General features: G+C 43.9%; 1 protein-coding gene across 1 annotated transcript in view; it reads left to right on the top strand.

The window, feature by feature from the left end:
• The window catches only part of ARPC1A (actin related protein 2/3 complex subunit 1A), a 42,104-nt gene extending 40,732 nt beyond the window's left edge, over positions 1 to 1,372 (top strand). The window contains exon 10 of the mRNA XM_044303762.1: positions 1,094 to 1,372. Within this exon, the coding sequence (XP_044159697.1) occupies positions 1,094 to 1,132 (39 nt within the window). The 3' untranslated portion in view covers positions 1,133 to 1,372. The remainder of the gene's footprint in view (positions 1 to 1,093) is intronic.
• Positions 1,373 to 24,206: the final 22,834 nt, after the last annotated feature.

The raw sequence follows: 24,206 nt of genomic DNA, 5'->3' as shown, positions 1-24,206 counted from the left end.
TGTTTTTTTTTTGGGACTGTATGCGGAACCGTTCATTTCATGGGTCCGCAAAAGAAACGGAAGTTACTCCATGTGCATTTTCGTATGTCTGCACCTATGTCCGTATTACGGACAAGCATAGTACTGTTCTATTAGGGGCCAGCTGTCGTTTGCGGATCCATGTTTTGCAGAATGCAAAATACATACAGTCGTGTGCATGAGCCCTTACCTTGACTGTAAATCTTTTCCTTTATATGTTGTGTCAGAGTCCCCTGTGTTGCTTTCACATGAGGCATTGTTAATTGCAATGCTCTTCTCACACTATCATTGGGTCGCTTCAGTCATGCTTCACAGCCAGAATAATGTAGCCTGCTGAGCAATTTTTTCCCTATGTGTGTGTTTTTTTTAGTTTTTTTTTTTAGGCAATACTTGCTGCTAGAATAGTAGAACTTTGCATTGTGCTGCCCCATGGTTATTATGCCTGAAAATATAGAAAATAAATTGAACAATGGCTGCTACCATTCCTCTTATCAATAGGAGATATCTATTCCTACTTGTGTTACTGTCAGCACTGATTGGACAGTATCAAAGGGTTTAGGGAGAGGTTGACTGATAATCTTTAATGAGGTATTTGGGTTTCACATGAGGCCCCTTTGCTGATTGGGGGGGTGGGGGGGGGGGTGCCACAGTCAGACCCCCACCGCTCTAATATTGATATCCTAAGTATAGGCTATCAATAGTCTGAGTACTCCTTTAATATTATTTGGGTATTCTTTAAGTATTTAGGGGGTTTATGAAACAGAAATACATCTAAATTAGGATTGAGGTGCAAGGGTCCTGGTCTGTTTTAGGTGTAGAAAACGGTCTAAATATAAGCCAGCTAGAAAGCTGTCTTACATTTAGTAGCGGGGGTGGATCCGCCTAAGTTATGGAGAGTGCTGCGCCTCTTCATAACTCTGGCGGATCCACCACCAGGTATAGGGTTTATTAAGACCGGCATCTAAAACGCTGGTCTTAATACATTTTTATAACCCTTGTCATGTATCGTTATTATTGGTTCCTTATAGAATGTTATTAAAACTAATTGTCTTATCATCTGTTCTCAAACTTATAGACCCTGGAGTCTTACATTCAAGGCCTAAGAATTATGTAATTTAAGAACAACCTTCACTAAAGACATGAACAAGCATTGGGATCTCTAATAACATACAAGAAATGGAAGCTTGCATTGAAACTACACTGACTCATCTAACCATGAATGGGAACAGTTCATATTATTCCAAAAGTGACTGGCATACTAATTTAAATGTATTGGCAGTTGCTTTATATTTGTGACCTACAGCTTGTCACTGAAAAAAAATTGATTAAAATTAAAATTGAGGCGTGTTCTTAATTTGTTGTGACTTATTCATGTAACTTTCAGCAAATACATTTATCTCTGAACTAGCTTCGGCTTCACATGAGTATATTTCATCTATTTAATATTTGTGTGTGTGGTTAAAAGGTATTCACAATGTCCCTCATGACAGCGACCTCCACAGTGACCCATCCCCTTAACAGTGACCTCCATAGCGGCCCACTCCCTTAACAGTGATTTCCACAGAGCCCTGCCCACTTGACTGTGATCTCCATAGCGGCTCGCCCCATTAACAGTGACCCTGCACAGCACCCTGCTGCCTCAACAGTGACCTCCACAGAACACTGCCCCCTTAACAGTGACCTCCACAGCACCCCGCCCCCTTAACAGTGACCTCCACAGCACCCCGCCCCCTTAACAGTGACCTCCACAGCACCCCGCCCCCTTAACAGTGACCTCCACAGCACCCCGCCCCCTTAACAGTGACCTCCACAGCACCCCGCCCCCTTAACAGTGACCTCCACAGCACCCCGCCCCCTTAACAGTGACCTCCATAGCGGCCTGCCCCTTTTAACAGTGACCTTCACAGCATCCCATCCCCTCAAATTATGACCCCCTACAGTACCCCCACCCCCTTAAGTGTGCTTCACAGCACCCTACCCCCTTAACAATGACCTCCACAGTGGCCCTCCCCTTAACAGTAACCTCCACCGAACCCTCACCCTCTATAACAGTGAAGAAGAATGGCTGCGTTGTTGTGGAAACCTGGTGTAAAACTGTTATGTTAAGACTCAAGGACTTGCAAGCTTCTATTGGTTAATAGGGGTCATGTGACAGTGTGTATGGCAGTTAGGATATGAATGAAGAACATGTGAGCTCCTATTGGCCAATACATTTTTGGGGAATATCTCAAGAATCGTACGTCCTAGAGAGCTGAGATCTTTACAAAAACCTTCCTGGACACCCCACGTACCTATGTGCCAAATTTGGTGCAGGTCGGTTCAGTCATTTGGCTGTGCATAAACAGAAATTCACTATTATATACAGGTCCTTCTCAAAAAATTAGCATATTGTGATAAAGTTCATTATTTTCTGTAATGTACTGATAAACATTAGACTTTCATATATTTTAGATTCATTACACACCAACTGAAGTAGTTCAAGCCTTTTATTGTTTTAATATTGATGATTTTGGCATACAGCTCATGAAAACCCAAAATTCCTATCTCAAAAAATTAGCATATCATGAAAAGGTTCTCTAAACGAGCTATTAACCTAATCATCTGAATCAACTAATTAACTCTAAACACCTGCAAAAGATTCCTGAGGCTTTTAAAAACTCCCAGCCTGGTTCATTACTCAAAACCGCAATCATGGGTAAGACTGCCGACCTGACTGCTGTCCAGAAGGCCATCATTGACACCCTCAAGCAAGAGGGAAAGACACAGAAAGAAATTTCTGAACGAATAGGCTGTTCCCAGAGTGCTGTATCAAGGCACCTCTGTGGGAAAGAAAAAGTGTGGCAGAAAACGCTGCACAACGAGAAGAGGTGACCGGACCCTGAGGAAGATTGTGGAAAAGGACCGATTCCAGACCTTGGGGGACCTGCGGAAGCAGTGGACTGAGTCTGGAGTAGAAACATCCAGAGCCACCATGTACAGGCGTGTGCAGGAAATTGGCTACAGGTGCCGCATTCCCCAGGTCAAGCCATTTTTGAACCAGAAACAGCGGCAGAAGCGCCTGACCTGGGCTACAGAGAAGCAGCACTGGACTGTTGCATGTCATTCGGAAATCAAGGTGCCAGAGTCTGGAGGAAGACTGGGAAGAGGGAAATGCCAAAATGCCTGAAGTCCAGTGTCAAGTACCCAGTCAGTGATGGTCTGGGGTGCCATGTCAGCTGCTGGTGTTGGTCCACTGTGTTTTATCAAGGGCAGGGTCAATGCAGCTAGCTATCAGGAGATTTTGGAGCACTTCATGGTTCCATCTGCTGAAAAGCTTTATGGAGATGAAGATTTCATTTTTCAGCACAACCTGGCACCTGCTCACAGTGCCAAAACCACTGGTAAATGGTTTACTGACCATGGTATTACTGTGCTCAATTGGCCTGCCAACTCTCCTGACCTGAACCCCATGGAGAATCTGTGGGATGTTTGGAAGAGAAAGTTGAGACACGCAAGACCCAACACTCTGGATGAGCTTAAGGCCGCTATCGAAGCTTCCTGGGCCTCCATAACACCTCAGCAGTGCCACAGGCTGATTGCCTCCACACATTGAAGCAGTCATTTCTGCAAAAGGATTCCCGACCAAGTATTGAGGGCATAACTGAACATAATTTTTTGAAGGTTGACTTTTTTTTGTATTAAAAACACTTTTCTTTTATTGGTCGGATGAAATATGCTAATTTTTTGAGATAGGAAATTTGGGTTTTCATGAGCTGTATGCCAAAATCATCAATATTAAAACAATAAAAGGCTTGAACTACTTCAGTTGGTGTGTAATGAATCTAAAATATATGAAAGTCTAATGTTTATCAGTACATTACAGAAAATAATGAACTTTATCACAATATGCTAATTTTTTTAGAAGGACCTGTACAGTACATGAGATTAATACCTGTAAGCATTGCTAGAAATCAACGCTTCCCTTATGTCCTAACCAGCAGCATGATATGGGGAATTGGTAAATGGAACGCACGTAGAGATGGCCTCCTTGGCATGCAGAATTCAGAATAGACTGCCCAGAGGCAGTATTTTCCAAAAACCTAGAACCCAACCTTTAATGGTTAATGAAGTAAGTACTCCAGGATGTAGCATTACAAATTTGCTCAAGAGGAAAGCTGACGTCTTTCACCCAAGGTGTAGATATTGCCCTGAGAAAATGGGCATGAACAAAGGTAGGCGATTCTAAGCTCCGAGAGGAAGAAGCTAACCTAATGACCTCTGTCATCAATCTTCAAAGAGTAAGTTTAGATACCTTAAACTCATATAATAGATCAAGTAGATTTTCTGCTTTATAAAAATTAGAAGTTCCTTTTAGATACATTTTTAGAGTCCTGGACACATCCAATAGTTGAAAGTTAGAATCCTCAATCTCTTCAGAAGCAAGAACTGGAAGTGAGATTACTTGATTCAGGTCACAGAATGAAGCCACCTTAGGTATAAAGGATGGTAGGAGTCTCAATAGAACTCTTTAGGAAGAAACAGAAGAAAAAGCCTGGAGCTTCCCAATTCTCATAACTTTTCTTTTAGCCATAATGTCAGCTATCTTCAGAGAAAGAAATTTTAAATCAACTTCTAGCAGTTTAAAAGGAGCAGCACATAGTCAGACCATGGATAAATCCCACTGAGAGATGTTTCAATATAGTCGTTCTTATTCTGGTCGCCTTTTTGACAAATCTTTTAATTAAAGGCTCTAAAGATGAGGATTTTCCTAGAAAAGCTGACATGGCCACCTTCGGGGTCCGGGCACCCGAACACAGACTTTGCACCCGTGACACAGATATACAATACTTAATCTGGCTGTTAATTCTGTCGGTGAGCTATAACCATTTTTTGGGATGAAATATAAATCCTTTGCACCTGTGACCCAGAAATACAATAGTTAATCTGTCTGTTAATTCTGTGGGTGACATAAACCCATTTCTTGGTGCGCAAAACACCACATTTGCGTTCATGCCACTGAACTAGAATCGTTAATCAGTCTGTTAATTCTGACAGTGACAGAAACCCATTTTTTGGGTTGCAAAACACCTCATTTGCATCCGTGACACGGATTTAGTTAACGTACAGCGCTGGCGGGGTCTTTAAAGATGGCACCTGCTCCTGAGCGGGCGGCCGCCTGCTTCTTCTAGCAGACACCCACGGCTCTTGTTTATAACCGGCAGTAATTCTGATCGTGGGCATTCAACCCCTCAGATGCCATGGTCAATCCTGACCAAGGCACCTGAGCCCGTGAAACACTGGAAGGGCGCGTTTCCAGTGATGATCCGGCTCCCCCTTATGGCGATTGGAGGAGCCGGAGCGTGTATGCAGCAGCCCATGTCTTTGTGAATGATAGGAGGCTGCTGCATAATATTTCCTATGGAGCCCTTGCCTGTAATAGGGCTCCAAAGGAAACCAGCAATTTTATCATAGACTCCAATGCTAGTGCATTGGGGTCTATGAGAATAGCAATCTAATGATTGCATTTTATAGTTCCCTATGGGAACTATAAAAAAAAAGTGTAATAAAAAGTAAAAAAAAAAGAAATGGATACATAAAAATTCAAATCGCCCCCCTTTTCCCAAAATAAAATAACTAAAAAAATACATCATTGGTGTAGCGATGTATGAAAACACCCATAGTATGAAAATATATTCTCCATATGGCAAAAAGCAAACGAAAAAAGCGTCCAAATGGGCGATTCGCCGTTTTTGGTTGCTTCATTTTCTACAAAAAAATGTAAATAAAAAGTGATCAAAAAGTCATACACTTCCCAGAATGGTATCAATGAAAAGTTCAGATCGCCCCTCAAAAATTGCTAAAAAAGTTATAGGGGTCAAAATATGGCGACAAAAAAAAAGAAAAGATTTTTGTTCCCCTGATAAGATATTGCCGGATTCGTACTTACCTGTAGAATAAAAGTAACTGGTCCGTTTTATCGAACGTCATAAATAAAAAACCTGTAAAACTGGTGGAATTATTTTTCATTTTTTTTTTGCAATTTCACCACATTCACCACTACATCATATGCAATATTAAATGGTGGCGTTGGAAAGTACAACTTGTCCCACAAAAAAACAAGCCCTCATAGTCCTCATATGGCTATGTGAACAGAAAAATAAATAAGTTATGGCTCTGGGAAGGCAGGGAGTGCAAAACTAAAACGCCCCAAAAAAACAGCAAACCTCCGGGCCTTAAAGGGTTAATATGGCTGTGTCTTTTTGTGGGTGAATGAGGGGAGCATCATATAAGGGACATGGTCGTGGTGCTGCTGGTGGCGGAGCTCTTGCTGCAGCAGAGGACGTTGATCTGTGTTAGCTTCGCTCCCACGTGAAACACCTTCCTCTGGTGCACACAGGCGACAGGACGTTCTGCGTCATTTTGTAGGCCCAAATACCGCTGAACGAATGTTGAGGCCAGAACAATTAGATTGGATGGCTGACAGTGCCTCCAGTTCCTGCACATTGTCTTCCTCCCGGTCCCCTGCTGAAAGCGCAGAGGCGCGGCCCATGGGCATCTGTCTTCTACCTCAACCCCTTGCAAATCAGCCAAACAGTCTGAACCCCAAGTGATGCAGCAGTCCCTTATGCTTTTTGATGACTCTGCTAGCGGATGTTCGGTGGGCCAGCCACATAGCCCTGCCCCAGAAGTGGAAGAGATTGAGTGCACTGATGCCTATTCACTTTTGTTTGAGGATGAGGACATGGGGGGATCTCAGCACGTTTCTGATGATGAAACACACGTGTGAACTGCTGCTGCTGCTTTCTCCAGTGTGCAGACCGGCAAGTAGGGCAGGGGTGAGGAGGAGTGGGTGTAGGATGATGAGATCCTAGACCCACATGGAATAAAGGGCATCTGAGTGATGTGTGCAGTTCGGAAGAGGTGGTGGTCACGCATCACCAGCCGCAGAGCAAAAAAAGGGAACAGGGTGCAAAACACAGCGGCCTGCCCCTAGCAAGTATGCCTGCTACTGCCCACCACGCCAAGGGACTGAGCACGCCAAAGCCAGCTTAAAGGGGTTCCCTGGCGTGGCAGTTCTTCAGGCAATGTGCTCACGACAAGACACTGGGCCAGATTTATCATTAGCTCAGGTCAGAATAATGGAGTGAAAAAGTCCCAAAAGCTAAAACTGCGCACAAATTTGTGACTTTTTTCTGCTCTGCACTATGCTCGCCAATTTTCTGAAAGTGGGCGTGTTTTCTTATGTAAATGAATCTCTAGACAGATTTACTATTGGGACTATTTAAAAAGTCGCAATTTCACTCCAGTGAGGACCATGCTTATCTTATGAGACTTTTTAATAGAACATGAGACTTTTTCATAAAACGTGCGACTTTTTCGTAAAGGTGTGCGACTTTTGTAAAGCTGCTTACTGACGGATAAACTGCTACCGTCAAACCACATTTATTACAGTCTTAAAGGGCCGATCATAAATCTGACTTGGCTAAAACTGACTTTAGCCATATGTTAAAGTGGAGTGAGCTGTCAGTCATGATAGATCTGGCTCACAGTGTTTGCACACTGTACAGTCAGAGCCTGAAGCGAGGCATAAATGTTGTAAATGCAAGGTACAAGCTGAAGTGGAGTAGACACCTGAAGAACCACATAAAATCTGAGGCTTCTTCTGCAGTCTCGGCCTCTTCCTCCCCCTCTGGAGCGACAGGGCCACTTGGCTCCCCGCAAAGAGAGGATGTGATGGCACCACCACCACCAGCAGTGTCACAGAGTATCTCCACACTGTCCCATGAAAGCGTTCAGCTGTCCATCCCCAAACACTGGAGAGAAAGAGGAAGTACCCCCCTACACACCCGTGAGCCCTGGCCCAGCATTTCAAAATCACTGGCCTTTGAAATTCTGCCATTCCATCTGGTGGAGACGGACACTTTTAAAAACTGACGGTGGATGTCCCACAGTACGTGGTTCCCAGCCGCCACTTCTATTCCAGATGGGCCATCCCTGCACAAACAAGTGGCGGACAAAATCAGGTATGCACTGCACAACGCCATCAGTGGCAAGGTCCACATAACCACCAATACGTGGACTAGTAAGCATGGGCAGGGACGTTATATCTCCCTGACTGCCCACTGTAGTGGCAGCTGGGCCTGAGGCGGAAAGCGGTTTGGCACATATTCTACCACCACCAAGGATTGCTGGACGTTTCTGGGTTCCTCCTACTCCGCTTCCTCCTTGATTACCTCCTCATCCGGTCAGTATAACACCTGCACCACCAACTTCAACACAGCCAGGGGAAAACAACAGCAGGCTGTTCTGAAACACCTCTGGGGGAAGAAAAAAAACACACCGCACAGGAGCTGTGGACAGGCATCGAAGAAGAGACTGATCAGTGGTTGGTGTTGCTGAGCCTCAAGGCCGGCCTGGAGGTGATAATGGACGTAATCTCGTAGCAGCTCTTGGCCTAGCTAGTTTGACACACATCACTTGCCTGGCGCATGTGCTGAAATTGGTAGTGCAGAGGTTCCTGAAAAATGACCCCGAGATATCAGAGCTGCTGCAGAAAGTGTGGGCTGGCTGTGCGTGCTTTCGGCATTCTCAGCCTGCTACAGCTAGCCTGTCTGCACTGCAGCATAATTTCTGCCTTTCCGCTCACCGCCTCATTTGGGACGTGCCCACAAGGTGGAACTCCACCTTGCACATTCTGGAGAATCTGTGCGAGCAGCAACAGGTGATAGTGGAGTTTCTACTTACTTTTTACTATTTCCTGAACATGATAATGAGTGGCTCCATTTTGCCTGAGCTTTTCTGAACAGCATTTTGTAAGCATTAAGAAAATTGCTTTATGTTAGCACCATAGTCCATAGACACAATGGTCTGGAGGGGACCTCATTTACTTCTAATGAAGAGTTTTCTAGGCATAGTAAGAAAGTTTGTTAGGCTGAAAAGACATCCATCCGTTCAGCTAGTTATCCTGCAAGTTGAGCCAGAGGAAGGCAAAAAACCCCAGTGAGGTAGAAGCCAATTTTCCTCATTTAATCTCCTCAGGACCGCCGCACGCAGGGATGCGTCTTTGCGGCGGCCCTGTAATTCCTCCTGGACGCGCCGGCGCGTCATCTCGCGAGACGCGAGATTTCGGTCAGAGCAGGCCCGCGCAAGCGCATTGCGGGACGGCAAAAGTTAAAGGACTATTTCGTCACCAGCCTGCCAGCCAATGATCGTCGCTGGCAGGCTGGTGATTTTCAAAAAAACGAATCACAAGCCATATAACACCTTATATTTATAAATATAAGGTGTTAAATGGCTGCTGTGCTCCTCTGCTGGTTCTTTTTCATCGGTTGGTTCCAGCAGAGGAGCACAGTTCACAGTGAGTACACCAAACTGCACACTTAGCCCCCAGATCACCCCCCATTACCCCAATTAACCCCTTGATCACCCCTGTCAATCACCTAGTGAAAGGTAAAAAAGTGATCAGTGTAAACTGTCACTTTTTTCCCCCCACTAGTATTGACGGTTAGGTTTAGGATAGTTTAGGCCCCTTTGTTAGGCAGTTAGCGTCGGTTAGCGCCCAGCCCACCGCACCGCAGTCACTGATTCGCTGATTAGCGTATCGCTAATCAGCATTTGTACTTTTATAGTATCTGTAAGTGATCAGAACTGATCACAGTCAAATCTATAATAGTATTTGTGTCACCTTAGCTCGTCCTCCACCCAAAACGCAGTGTTTCACCCATGCCTGCCCCGTCTCAGTGACAAATTTTTTATTTTTTTTTATCACTGCACAATCACTTTGCAAGCGCTGCGGCGATAAAAAAAATCAGTTTTGATATTTTTTTTATCAATCGCAGCGGACTCCGGTACTTCGCTAGCCTCCCATTTGTAAGACAGGCTTGCTTTTTTTCTAGGGTAGTCTCAGGGAATACCCCCTAAATTTAGTAGTCCAAATGGCAAATAAGGGGTATTCTTCTGAAGAGACCTACAGGCTTCTGACCCAGTCGGATGAGGAGTGGGAACCCTCATCTGATGAATCCAGCGGGTCAGAATACGAACCTGTAGAAAGCAGTGGTAGTCTGACCCAAAGTTCGGACGAGGAGGTTGAGGTCCCTGATACCACCAGGCGTACCCGGCCCCGTGTTGCTATACCACAGATTGCCCAGGATCCGCTTCAAGAGCAGCAGAGTGGGGCTGGTGCTGCCGGATTACGTGGTGAGGCATACACCAGCAGCCCAGCCCTTCCTGGACCTAGTACCAGCACTGCCGTACAACCTGGTGAAGTAGCGAGCACCAGAAGGGCAGTTGAAGCTGGTACGGTGGCACGTGCAGTAGTGACCCCGTCGCAGCCACCGCAAAGACGTGCCCGTAGAGCCCCTAGAATCCCAGAGGTGCTGGCAAACCCTGATTGGCAGTCCCCAACTTCAGCCGCACCCGTAGTTTTCCCTTTCACCGCCCAGTCTGGAGTTCGGGTTGAGACGGCTCAGATCGGTTCGGCCCTGGGATTTTTTGAGCTGTTCTTGACTGCGGAGCTTTTAGACTTAGTCGTGGCAGAGACAAACCGGTATGCCACACAATTTATCACCGCTAACCCGGAAAGCTTTTATGCCCAGCCTTTCCGGTGGAAACCAGTCCAAGTTTCCGAATTTAAAACTTTTCTGGGCCTCCTCCTCAACATGGGCCTGACAAAAAAACATGAATTGCGGTCATATTGGTCCACGAACCCAATTCATCACATGCCCATGTTCTCTGCTGCTATGTCCAGGACACGATTTGAGGTCATCCTGCGTTTCCTGCACTTTAGCGACAACACCGCCTCCCGTCCCAGGGGCCACCCTGCTTTTGACCGGCTCCACAAAATTCGGCCCCTCATAGACCATTTCAACCAGAAATTTGCAGATATTTATACCCCTGAGCAAAACATCTGCATAGACGAGTCCCTAATACATTTTACCGGGCGCCTTGGCTTCAAGCAATACATCCCAAGCAAGCGCGCCCGGTATGGGGTCAAATTGTATAAGCTCTGTGAAAGGGCCACAGGCTATACCCACAAATTTCGGGTCTATGAGGGAAAAGATCAGACCCTGGAGCCGGTCGGTTGCCCTGACTACCTGGGGAGCAGTGGGAAGACAGTTTGGGACTTGGTGTCACCCTTATTCGGCAAGGGGTACCATCTTTATGTGGACAATTTTTACACAAGTGTGGCCCTCTTTAGGCATTTGTTTCTAGAACGGATTGGCGCCTGTGGTACCGCGCGAACTAGTCGCGCGGGCTTCCCCCAACGGCTCGTTACCACCCGTCTTGCAAGGGGGCAGAGGGCCGCACTGTGTAACGAAGAACTGCTTGCGGTGAAATGGAGAGACAAGCGTGACGTTTACATGCTCTCCTCCATTCACGCAGACACGACAATACAAATTGAGCGAGCAACCCGTGTCATTGAAAAGCCCCTCTCAGTCCACGACTATAACCTCCACATGGGAGGGGTCGACTTTAATGACCAGATGTTGTCTCCGTATTTAGTTTCCCGACGCACCAGACGCTGGTATAAGAAGGTGTCTGTATATTTAATTCAATTGGCTCTGTACAATAGTTTTGTTCTCTACAGTAAGGCTGGGAGAACTGGATCCTTCCTCAAATTTCAGGAAGAGATCATCGAGAACCTCCTGTATCCAGGAGGTTCCGTGGCCCCAACCACCAGTGTAGTTAGCCGTCTACACGAGCGACATTTCCCCAATGTCGTTCCTGGTACCTCAACCCAACAGTCACCCCGAAAAAGATGTCGTGTCTGTAGCAGGAGTGGAATAAGGCGTGACACCCGCTATTTCTGTCCTGACTGTCCGGACCACCCTGCCCTATGCTTTGGAGAGTGTTTCCGGAAGTACCACTCACAGGTACACTATTAGCATAGGGATCATCTCACCAGGACAGGCACACAGGGCTATTAGGGCCCATTCACTCACTGCTGCTGCAAACGTCTCCTTTCACATGGGACAAAGTGCATAACGCACTTCACCACATCTTTGGGCGATTTGCGCTTTGCACATTGACCCATGGGGAAGGAGAGGTTTGTTCTATAAAGGTAAAAAAACAAAACAAAAAAAAAAAAAACACACCAGTAAGCAAACACGTTAATGTTCAGTTAAAAAAGTTAAAGTTTATATGTTCTGTTGCAAAGTTAATAAAATTATTGCGTTGCGGCCTGGTTTTTTCTTTTTTTTTTTTTTTTTTCTTTTGTTACCTTCCAGGTGGACCAAACGATTGACTAGCTGCAGCACCGATGTGCATTCTGACAGAAGCATTGCGCTGCTGTCAGATTACACGCAAGTCGGTGTATGCGGCGCTGCAAGACGGGATTTTCTCCTCTGCAGTGACAGATACGTTTGCCGAGGCGTTCCTATGCTTTGGCAAGCACTTTGTATATATATATAAAAAAAAATTAAAAAAAATCCCGGCAATGATTTATTCATCCACATCGATTGATGTGAATGGAGAAATCTGGTTTGCCAGGGCATACGAGCTAAGTGGGTATGGATGTAGGGCAGAGCTCCTATGTCCTGGCAGACGCCTTTCCCCTCCATTTTTTTTTTTGGGCAGAGATTTTTTCATCCACATTGATCGATGCGAATGAAGAAATCTGTGCCGTTCATTTTTTTCTTTCAGCCCAGAGGCTGAACGGAAAAAAAAATCTCATTACCTGTATGCTCAATATAAGGAGAATAGCAGAAACTCCTAATGCTGGCCATACATGTAATGATTGCGGAGACCCTCAAATGCCAGGGCAGTACAAACACCCCACAACTGACCCCATTTTGGAAAGAAGACACCCCAAGGTATTTGCTGAGGGGCATATTGAGTCCATGAAAGATTTACATTTTTGTCCTAAGTTAGCGGAAAGTGAGACTTTGTGAGAAAAAATAATAATAATCAATTTCCGCTAACTTATGCAAAAAAAAAAAAAATTCTATGAACTTGCCAGGCCCCTCATTGGATACCTTGGGGTGTCTTCTTTCCAAAGTGGGGTCACATGTGGGGTATTTATACTGCCCTGGCTTTTTAGGGGCCCTAAAGCGTGAGAAGAAGTCTGGGATCCAAATGTCTAAAAATGCCCTCCTAAAAGGAATTTTGGCCTCTTTGCGCATCTAGGCTGCAAAAAAGTGTCACACATCTGGTATCGCCGTACTCAGGAGAAGTTGGGGAATGTGTTTCGGGGTGTCATTTTACATATACCCATGCTGGGTGAGAAAAATATCTTGGTCAAATGCCAACTTTGTATAAAAAAATGGGAAAAGTTGTCTTTTGCCAAGATATTTCTCTCACCCAGCATGGGTATATGTAAAATGACACCCCAAAACACATTCCCCAACTTCTCCTGAGTACGGCGATACCATATGTGTGACACTTTTTTGATGCCAAGGTGGGCAAAGGGGCACATATTGCAAAGTGCACCTTTCGGATTTCACCGGTCATTTTTTACAGATTTTGATTGCAAAGTACTTCTCACACATATGGGCCCCTAAATTGCCAGGGCAGTATAACTACGCCACAAGTGACCCCATTTTGGAAAGAAGACACCCCAAGGTATTCCGTGAGGGGCATGGCGAGTTCCTAGAATTTTTTATTTTTTGTCGCAAGTTAGTGGAATATGAGACTTTGTAAGGAAAAAAGAGAAAAAAAAAAAAATCATCATTTTCCGCTAACTTGTGACAAAAAAAAAAAAATTCTAGGAACTCGCAGTGCCCCTCACGGAATACCTTGGGGTGTCTTCTTTCCAAAATGGGGTCACTTGTGGCGTAGTTATACTGCCCTGGCAATTTAGGGGCCCAAATGTGTGAGAAGTACCTTGCAATCAAAATGTGTAAAAAATGGCCTGCAAAATCTGAAAGGTGCACTTTGGAATATGTGCCCCTTTGCCCACCTTGGCAGCAAAAAAGTGTGACACATCTGGTATCGCCGTACTCAGAAGAAGTTGGGGAATGTGTTTTGGGGTGTCATTTTACATATACCCATGCTGGATGAGAGAAATATCTTGGCAAAAGACAACTTTTCCCATTTTTTTTATACAAAGTTGGCATTTGACCAAGATATTTTTCTCACCCAGCATGGGTATATGTAAAATGACACCCCAAAACACATTCCCCAACTTCTCCTGAGTACGGCGATACCAGATGTGTCACACTTTTTTGCTGCCAAGGTGGGCAAAGGGGCACATATTCCAAAGTGCACCTTTCGGATTTCACCGGTCATTTTTTACAGATTTTGATTGCAAAGTACTTCTCACACATATGGGCCCCTAAATTGCCAGGGCAGTATAACTATGCCACAATTAACCCCATTTTGGAAAGAAGACACCCCAAGGTATTCCGTGAGGGGCATGGCGAGTTCCTAGAATTTTTTATTTTTTGTCGCAAGTTAGTGGAATATGAGACTTTGTAAGAAAAAAATAAAAATAAAAAAATCATCATCATTTTCCGCTAACTTGTGACAAAAAATAAAAAGTTCTATGAACTCACTATGCCCATCAGCGAATACCTTAGGGTGTCTACTTTCCGAAATGGGGTCATTTGTGGGGGTTTTCTACTGTTTGGGCATTGTAGAACCTCAGGAATCATGACAGGTGCTCAGAAAGTCAGAGCTGTTTCAAAAAGCGGAAATTCACATTTTTGTACCATAGTTTGTAAATGCTATAACTTTTACCCAAACCATTTGTTTTTTGCCCAAACATTTTTTTTTTATCAAAGACATGTAGAACAATAAATTTGGAGAAAAATTTATATATGGATGTCGTTTTTTTTTGCAAAATTTTACAGCTGAAAGTGAAAAATGTCATTTTTTTGCAAAAAAATTGTTACATTTTGATTAATAACAAAAAAAGTAAAAATGCCAGCAGCAATGAAATACCACCAAATGAAAGCTCTATTAGTGAGAAGAAAAGGAGGTAAAATTCATTTGTATGGTAAGTTGCATGACCGAGCGATAAACGGTGAAAGTAGTGTAGTGCCGAAGTGTAAAAAGTGCTCTGGTCATGAAGGGGGTTTCACCTAGCGGGGCTGAAGTGGTTAAGAGTGTTGCATCCCTCTGCAAGATATCTCACTATTTTGACTTTTCTGAGCCTGTCAAGTCCTTCTTTTGACCCATTTTGCCAAAGGAAAGGAAGTTGCCTAATAATTATGCACACCTGATATAGGGTGTTGATGTCATTAGACCACACCCCTTCTCATTACAGAGATGCACATCACCTAATATGCTTAATTGGTAGTAGGCTTTCGAGCCTATACAGCTTGGAGTAAGACAACATGCATAAAGAGGATGATGTGGTCAAAATACTCATTTGCCTAATAATTCTGCACGTAGTGTATATATATATAAAAAAAAAAAAAATAATCCCGGCAATGATTTATTCATCCACATCGATTGATGTGAATGGAGAAATCTGGTTTGCCAGGGCATACGAGCTAAGTGGGTATGGATGTAGGGCGGAGCTCCTATGTCCTGGCAGACGCCTTTCCCCTCCATCTTTTTTTTTTGGCAGAGATTTTTTCATCCACATTGATCGATGCGAATGAAGAAATCTGTGCCGTTCATTTTTTTCTTTCAGCCCAGAGGCTGAACGGAAAAAAAAAATCTCATTACCTGTATGCTCAATATAAGGAGAATAGCAGAAACTCCTAATGCTGGCCATACATGTAATGATTGCGGAGACCCTCAAATGCCAGGGCAGTACAAACACCCCACAACTGACCCCATTTTGGAAAGAAGACACCCCAAGGTATTTGCTAAGGGGCATATTGAGTCCATGAAAGATTTAAATTTTTGTCCTAAGTTAGCGGAAAGTGAGACTTTGTGAGAAAAAAACAAAAAAAAAATCTATTTCCGCTAACTTATGCGAAAAAAAAAAAAATTCTATGAACTTGCCAAGCCCCTCATTGGATACCTTGGGGTGTCTTCTTTCCAAAGTGGGGTCACATGTGGGGTATTTATACTGCCCTGGCTTTTTAGGGACCCTAAAGTGTGAGAAGAAGTCTGGGATCCAAATGTCTAAAAATGCCCTCCTAAAAGGAATTTGGGCACCTTTGCGCATCTAGGCTGCAAAAAAAGTGTCACACATCTGGTATCGCCGTACTCAGGAGAAGTTGGGGAATGTGTTTTGGGGTGTCATTTTACATATACCCATGCTGGGTGAGAAAAATATCTTGGTCAAATGCCAACTTTGTATAAAAAAATGGGAAAAGTTGTCTTTTGCCAAGATATTTCTCTCACCCAGCATGGGTATATGTAAAATGACACCCAAAAACACATTCCCCAACTTCTCCTGAGTACGGCGATACCAGATGTGTCACACTTTTTTGCTGCCAAGGTGGGCAAAGGGGTACATATTCCAAAGTGCACCTTTCAGATTTTGCAGGCCATTTTTTACACATTTTGATTGCAAGGTACTTCTCACACATTTGGGCCCCTAAATTGCCAGGGCAGTATAACTATGCCACAAGTGACCCCATTTTGGAAAGAAGACACCCCAAGGTATTCCGTGAGGGGCATGGCGAGTTCCTAGAATTTTTTTTTTTTGTCGCAAGTTAGTGGAATATGAGACTTTGTAAGAAAAAAATAAAAATAAAAAAATCATCATCATTTTCCGCTAACTTGTGACAAAAAATAAAAAGTTCTATGAACTCACTATGCCCATCAGCGAATACCTTAGGGTGTCTACTTTCCGAAATGGGGTCATTTGTGGGGGTTTTCTACTGTTTGGGCATTGTAGAACCTCAGGAATCATGACAGGTGCTCAGAAAGTCAGAGCTGTTTCAAAAAGCGGAAATTCACATTTTTGTACCATAGTTTGTAAATGCTATAACTTTTACCCAAACCATTTGTTTTTTGCCCAAACATTTTTTTTTTTATCAAAGACATGTAGAACAATAAATTTGGAGAAAAATTTATATATGGATGTCGTTTTTTTTTGCAAAATTTTACAGCTGAAAGTGAAAAATGTCATTTTTTTGCAAAAAAATTGTTACATTTTGATTAATAACAAAAAAAGTAAAAATGCCAGCAGCAATGAAATACCACCAAATGAAAGCTCTATTAGTGAGAAGAAAAGGAGGTAAAATTCATTTGTATGGTAAGTTGCATGACCGAGCGATAAACGGTGAAAGTAGTGTAGTGCCGAAGTGTAAAAAGTGCTCTGGTCATGAAGGGGGTTTCACCTAGCGGGGCTGAAGTGGTTAAGAGTGTTGCATCCCTCTGCAAGATATCTCACTATTTTTGACTTTTCTGAGCCTGTCAAGTCCTTCTTTTGACCCATTTTGCCAAAGGAAAGGAAGTTGCCTAATAATTATGCACACCTGATATAGGGTGTTGATGTCATTAGACCACACCCCTTCTCATTACAGAGATGCACATCACCTAATATGCTTAATTGGTAGTAGGCTTTCGAGCCTATACAGCTTGGAGTAAGACAACATGCATAAAGAGGATGATGTGGTCAAAATACTCATTTGCCTAATAATTCTGCACGTAGTGTATATATATATAAAAAAAAAAAAAATAATCCCGGCAATGATTTATTCATCCACATCGATTGATGTGAATGGAGAAATCTGGTTTGCCAGGGCATACGAGCTAAGTGGGTATGGATGTAGGGCGGAGCTCCTATGTCCTGGCAGACGCCTTTCCCCTCCATCTTTTTTTTTTGGCAGAGATTTTTTCATCCACATTGATCGATGCGAATAGGGCTGCAACGATTAATCGATGTAATCGATTATATTCGATAACTGGATTCGTTGTCGACGAATCCAGTTATCGAATAATCGCCGATTCGTTGCTATTCGGGCGGGCGGGCGGTCGCTGCATCTTTATTTTACCATTTTACAATGACGCTCCAGCTCCTGTAACAGCCAGGCAGAGCGGACGGCGGCGTAACGTCACTCACTCACGTGACACGCCTGCTCCGCCTCCTTCATTCATGAAGTGGGCGGAGCAGGCGCGTCACGTGATTGAGTGACGTTACGCCGCCGTCCGCTCTGCCTGGCTGTTACAGGAGCGGGAGCGTCATTGTAAAAAGGTAAAATAAAGATGCAGGCATCGGGGCCGGGGCTGTTAGGGGGTAGGGGGAAGGGGGGATCTGTCTATGGCACTGCTATGGGAAGGGGGGTCTGTGTATAGCACTGCTATGGGGAGGGGGGAGGATCTGTCTATGGCACTGCTATGGGGAGGGGGGTCTGTGTATAGCACTGCTATGGGGAGGAGGGGGGGTCTGTGTATAGCACTGCTATGGGGAGGATCTGTCTATGGCACTGCTATGGGAAGGGGGGTCTGTGCACTGTTATGAGGAAAGGGATCTGTGCACTGTTATGAGGAAAGGGATCTGTGCACTGTTATGAGGAAAGGGATCTGTGCACTGTTATGAGGAAAGGGATCTGTGCACTGTTATGAGGAAAGGGATCTGTGCACTGTTATGAGGAAAGGGATCTGTGCACTGTTATGAGGGAAGGGATCTGTGCACTGTTATGCCCATAACAGTGCACAGATCCCCCTCTCCATAACTACGCCGTCCACAGATCCCCCATAACTACGCCGTCCACAGATCCCCCATAACTACGCCGTCCACAGATCCCCCATAACTACGCCGTCCACAGATCCCCCATAACTACGCCGTCCACAGATCCCCCATAACTACGCCGTCCACAGATCCCCCATAACTACGCCGTCCACAGATCCCCCATAACTACGCCGTCCACAGATCCCCCATAACTACGCCGTCCACAGATCCCCCATAACTACGCCGTCCACAGATCCCCCATAACTACGCCGTCCACAGATCCCCCATAATAGTGTCGTCCACAGATCCCCCATAATAGTGTCGTCCACAGATCCCCCATAATAGTGTCGTCCACAGATCCCCCATAATAGTGTCGTCCACAGATCCCCCATAATAGTGTCGTCCACAGATCCCCCATAATAGTGTCGTCCACAGATCCCCCATAATAGTGTCGTCCACAGATCCCCCATAATAGTGTCGTCCACAGATCCCCCATAATAGTGTCGTCCACAGATCCCCCATAATAGTGTCGTCCACAGATCCCCCATAATAGTGTCGTCCACAGATCCCCCATAATAGTGTCGTCCACAGATCCCCCATAATAGTGTCGTCCACAGATCCCCCATAAGTGTCGTCCACAGATCCCCCATAAGTGTCGTCCACAGATCCCCCATAAGTGTCGTCCACAGATCCCCCATAAGTGTCGTCCACAGATCCCCCATAAGTGTCGTCCACAGATCCCCCATAATAGTGTCGTCCACAGATCCCCCATAATAGTGTCGTCCACAATTTGTTTTAATATGGCCTTTGAACATAATTTTTCAAGTAAGATCATATAAACCTCTCTGTTTGGTAATTTTGTCGTTTTTTCCGATTAATCGATTAATCGTAGAAATTAATCGGCAACTAATCGATTATTCAAATAATCGTTAGCTGCAGCCCTAGATGCGAATGAAGAAATCTGTGCCGTTCATTTTTTTCTTTCAGCCCAGAGGCTGAACGGAAAAAAAAATCTCATTACCTGTATGCTCAATATAAGGAGAATAGCAGAAACTCCTAATGCTGGCCATACATGTAATGATTGCGGAGACCCTCAAATGCCAGGGCAGTACAAACACCCCACAACTGACCCCATTTTGGAAAGAAGACACCCCAAGGTATTTGCTAAGGGGCATATTGAGTCCATGAAAGATTTAAATTTTTGTCCTAAGTTAGCGGAAAGTGAGACTTTGTGAGAAAAAAACAAAAAAAAAATCTATTTCCGCTAACTTATGCGAAAAAAAAAAAATTCTATGAACTTGCCAAGCCCCTCATTGGATACCTTGGGGTGTCTTCTTTCCAAAGTGGGGTCACATGTGGGGTATTTATACTGCCCTGGCTTTTTAGGGACCCTAAAGTGTGAGAAGAAGTCTGGGATCCAAATGTCTAAAAATGCCCTCCTAAAAGGAATTTGGGCACCTTTGCGCATCTAGGCTGCAAAAAAAGTGTCACACATCTGGTATCGCCGTACTCAGGAGAAGTTGGGGAATGTGTTTTGGGGTGTCATTTTACATATACCCATGCTGGGTGAGAAAAATATCTTGGTCAAATGCCAACTTTGTATAAAAAAATGGGAAAAGTTGTCTTTTGCCAAGATATTTCTCTCACCCAGCATGGGTATATGTAAAATGACACCCAAAAACACATTCCCCAACTTCTCCTGAGTACGGCGATACCAGATGTGTCACACTTTTTTGCTGCCAAGGTGGGCAAAGGGGTACATATTCCAAAGTGCACCTTTCAGATTTTGCAGGCCATTTTTTACACATTTTGATTGCAAGGTACTTCTCACACATTTGGGCCCCTAAATTGCCAGGGCAGTATAACTATGCCACAAGTGACCCCATTTTGGAAAGAAGACACCCCAAGGTATTCCGTGAGGGGCATGGCGAGTTCCTAGAATTTTTTTTTTTTGTCACAAGTTAGCGGAAAATGATGATTTTTTTTTTTTTCTCTTTTTTCCTTACAAAGTCTCATATTCCACTAACTTGCGACAAAAAATAAAAAATTCTAGGAACTCGCCATGCCCCTCACGGAATACCTTGGGGTGTCTTCTTTCCAAAATGGGGTCACTTGTGGCGTAGTTATACTGCCCTGGCAATTTAGGGGCCCAAATGTGTGAGAAGAACTTTGCAATCAAAATGTGTAAAAAATGCCCTGCAAAATCCGAAAGGTGCACTTTGGAATATGTGCCCCTTTGCCCACCTTGGCAGCAAAAAAGTGTGACACATCTGGTATCGCCGTACTCAGGAGAAGTTGGGGAATGTGTTTTGGGGTGTCATTTTACATATACCCATGCTGGGTGAGAAAAATATCTTGGTCAAATGCCAACTTTGTATAAAAAAATGGGAAAAGTTGTCTTTTGCCAAGATATTTCTTGGGTTAGGATTTTTATGACCGGAAGGGTGGCCCTTACCGGAAGATGGTATTCACAGGAGGCTGCTCCAGCTAAGCATGGCTGAAGCAACCCACTGAGCCATGCCAAACACAGAGGCTATATAGGCCTAAGTGGCCACACCCACACAGACACACCCTGTGACTCACACACACAGAAAGGGAGTTAACCCTTCCAATACCAAAGAAGGGAAAAACAAACTTAAAGGGAAAGTGTCCAACTCAAGAACACACTGTGGCTGTTGCCGCAGGCAACGACATGGGTGGCAACCATGTCCTGGGAGTCAGCCCGAAGGCCGGGACACTGCCACCACATGTACACATGCAACCAAACGTTGCCACGTGCAACCACAGTGAAGGGAAGATGTCAGTGCACACCACACATAAAACAGAGTGCACACAGACATACAAAAGTGCATACAAACACGCACACAAACTCCAAGGCAGCCGCACACATAACTGTTGTCCACGGCAACCGCACCTGAGGCAAACAGCAAAGTGCCTCCAGCTGCGGTTGACACAACAACCCAAAACCGCGGGCAACTGTATGCGGCTCCCAAGGAGTCACGGCAATAAACATGGTCGTGACAATCTTATATGAAGGATGGCCTTATGCCTTTCCCATGCATGCTTAAACTCCTTCACTGTATTTGCAGCTACCACTTCTGCAGGAAGGCTATTCCATGCATCCACCTCTCTCTCAGTAAAATAATACTTTCTGATATTACTTTTAACCACTTGCCATCTGGGCCATTTGCCCCCTTCCTGACCAGGCCTAATTTTGCAAAACTGTCATATCTCACTTCATGTGGTAATAACTTTGGAACGCCTTTATTTATCCAAGTCATTCAGAGATTGTTTTCTCGTGACACATTGTACTTCATGATAGTCATAAATTTGAGTCAAAATATTTCACCTTTATTTATGAAAACATCCCAAATTTACCCAAAAATTTGAAAAATTCGCAATTTTCTAAATTTCAATTTCTCTGCTTTTAAAACAGAAAGTGATACCTCATAAAATATTTATTATTTAACATTCCCCATATGTCTACTTTATGTTGGCATCATTTTGGAAATGTCATTTTATTTTTTTAGGACGTTAGAAGGCTTAGAAGTTTAGAAGAAATTCTTCCAATTTTTAAGAAAATTGCCAAAACCCACTTTATAAGGACCAGTTCAGGTCTGAAGTCACTTTGTGGGGCCTACATAGTGGATACCCCCATAAATTACCCCATTGTAGAAACTACACCCCTCAAGTTACTCAAAACTGATTTTACAAACTTTGTTAACCCTTTATGCGTTCCACAAGAATTAAAGGAAAATGGAGATCAAATTTTTAAATTTCACTTTTTGGGCAGATTTTCCATTTTAATCCAATTTTTTCTTTAACACATCGATGGTTAACTGCCAAACAAAACTCAATATTTATTACCCAGATTCTGCGGTTTACAGAAACACCCCACATGTGGTCATAAACTGCTGTATGGGCACACGGCAGGGCGCAGAAGAAAAGGAACTCCACATGGTTTTTAGATGCCATGTCCCATTTGAAGCCCCCTGATGCACCCTTACAGTAGAAACTCCCAAGAAGTGACCCCATTTTGGAAATTAGGGGATAAGGTGCCAGTTTTATTAGTACTATTTTTGGGTACATATGATTTTTTGATCATTCATTATAACACTTTATGGGGCAAGGTGACCAAAAAATTGGTTGTTTTAGCACAGTTTCTATTTATTTATTTTTACAGCATTCACCTGAGGGGTTCAGTCAAGTGACATTTTTATAGAGCAGATTGTTACGGACGTGGCGATACCTAATATGTATACTTTTTCTCATTTATTAAAGTTTTACACAATAATAGCATTTTTGAAACAAAAAAATTATGTTTTAATGTGTCCATGTTCTGATAGCTATAGTTTTTTTTATTTTTTGAGAGATTTTCTTATGTAGGGGCTCATTTTTTGCGGGATGAGGTGACTGTTTTATTGGTACCATTTTTTGGGACATACGCATTTTTGATCACTTGGTGTTGCACCTTTTGTGATGCAAGGTGACAAAAATTGCTTGTTTTGACACAGTTTTTTTTTTTTTTTTTTTACGGTGTTCACCCGAGGGGTTAGCTCATGTGATATTTTTATAGAGCTGGTTTTTACGGACGTGGCAATACCAAATATGTCTATTTTATTTTATTTTTTTTTATTTTTAATTTTTTTTTTTTATTCCTTACTTGGGGACCTTTTTTTTTTACATGTGAAACTTTTTTTATTTTATTTTTTTCAACCCTTTATTTTTTTTATTTTTTTTTACACTTTTCGTCCCCCATAAGGTCATACAAGACCTCTGGGGGACATTTGCTTCACTTTTTCTTTTTTTTTTCACTGTTGATTTCTCCTGTAACTGGGGCTGACATAGTAGCCCCAGTTACAGAAGAAATGCACCCCCCAGAGAGGCTGTACAGCATGATTCTGCGCTGTACAGCCTCAGAGCAGGGCTGATCGAGGTCTCTGTAAGACCTCACACAGCTCCTGCTCTCTCCGGTCCCGGCGGTCACATGACCGCCGGGCCGGAACAGGAAGCGCACAGCGCTTCCTGCTCTGCAGACACAGCGCTCGGTGAGCGCTGTGTCTGCAGCGATCTAGAAGGCAGGGACACCTGGGAACTGTCCCTGCCTTATCTCTGGGTTGCCCTGCTGTCACTGACAGCGGGCAACCCGATCAGCAGCTGCACGATTAGCGTGCAGCTGCTGTTTCTGAAAGGACGTTTTAGAACGTGCTTTCAGAAATAGAGGTCCACCCATAGGACGTTTATATCCTATGGGCGGACCTAAAGCGGTTAAACCTTTGCCCCTCGAATTTTAAACCATGTCCTGTTGTAGCAGTTTTTCTTCTTTTAAATATTCTCTCCTCTTTTACCTTGTTGATTCCCTTTATGTATTTAAAAGTTTCTATCATATCCCCTCTGTCTCCTCTTTCTTCCAAGCTATACATGTTAAGGTCCTTTAATCTTTCCTGGTAAGTTTTATCCTGCAATCCATGTACTAGTTTAGTAGCTCTTCTCTGAACTCTCTCCAAAGTATCAATATCCTTCTGGAGATATGGTCTCCAGTACTGCGCACAATACTCCAAATGAGGTCTCACTAGTGCTCTGTAGAGCGGCATGAGCACCTCTCTCTTTCTACTGGTAATGCCTCTCCCTATACACCCAAGCATTCTGCTAGCATTTCCTGCTGCTCTATGACATTGTCTGCCTACATTTA

The sequence above is a fragment of the Bufo gargarizans genome, chromosome 8 (assembly GCF_014858855.1).
Source record: "Bufo gargarizans isolate SCDJY-AF-19 chromosome 8, ASM1485885v1, whole genome shotgun sequence".
NCBI classification, from domain to species: Eukaryota; Metazoa; Chordata; class Amphibia; order Anura; family Bufonidae; genus Bufo; species Bufo gargarizans.
This window is presented reverse-complemented; position numbering and strand designations above follow the sequence as displayed.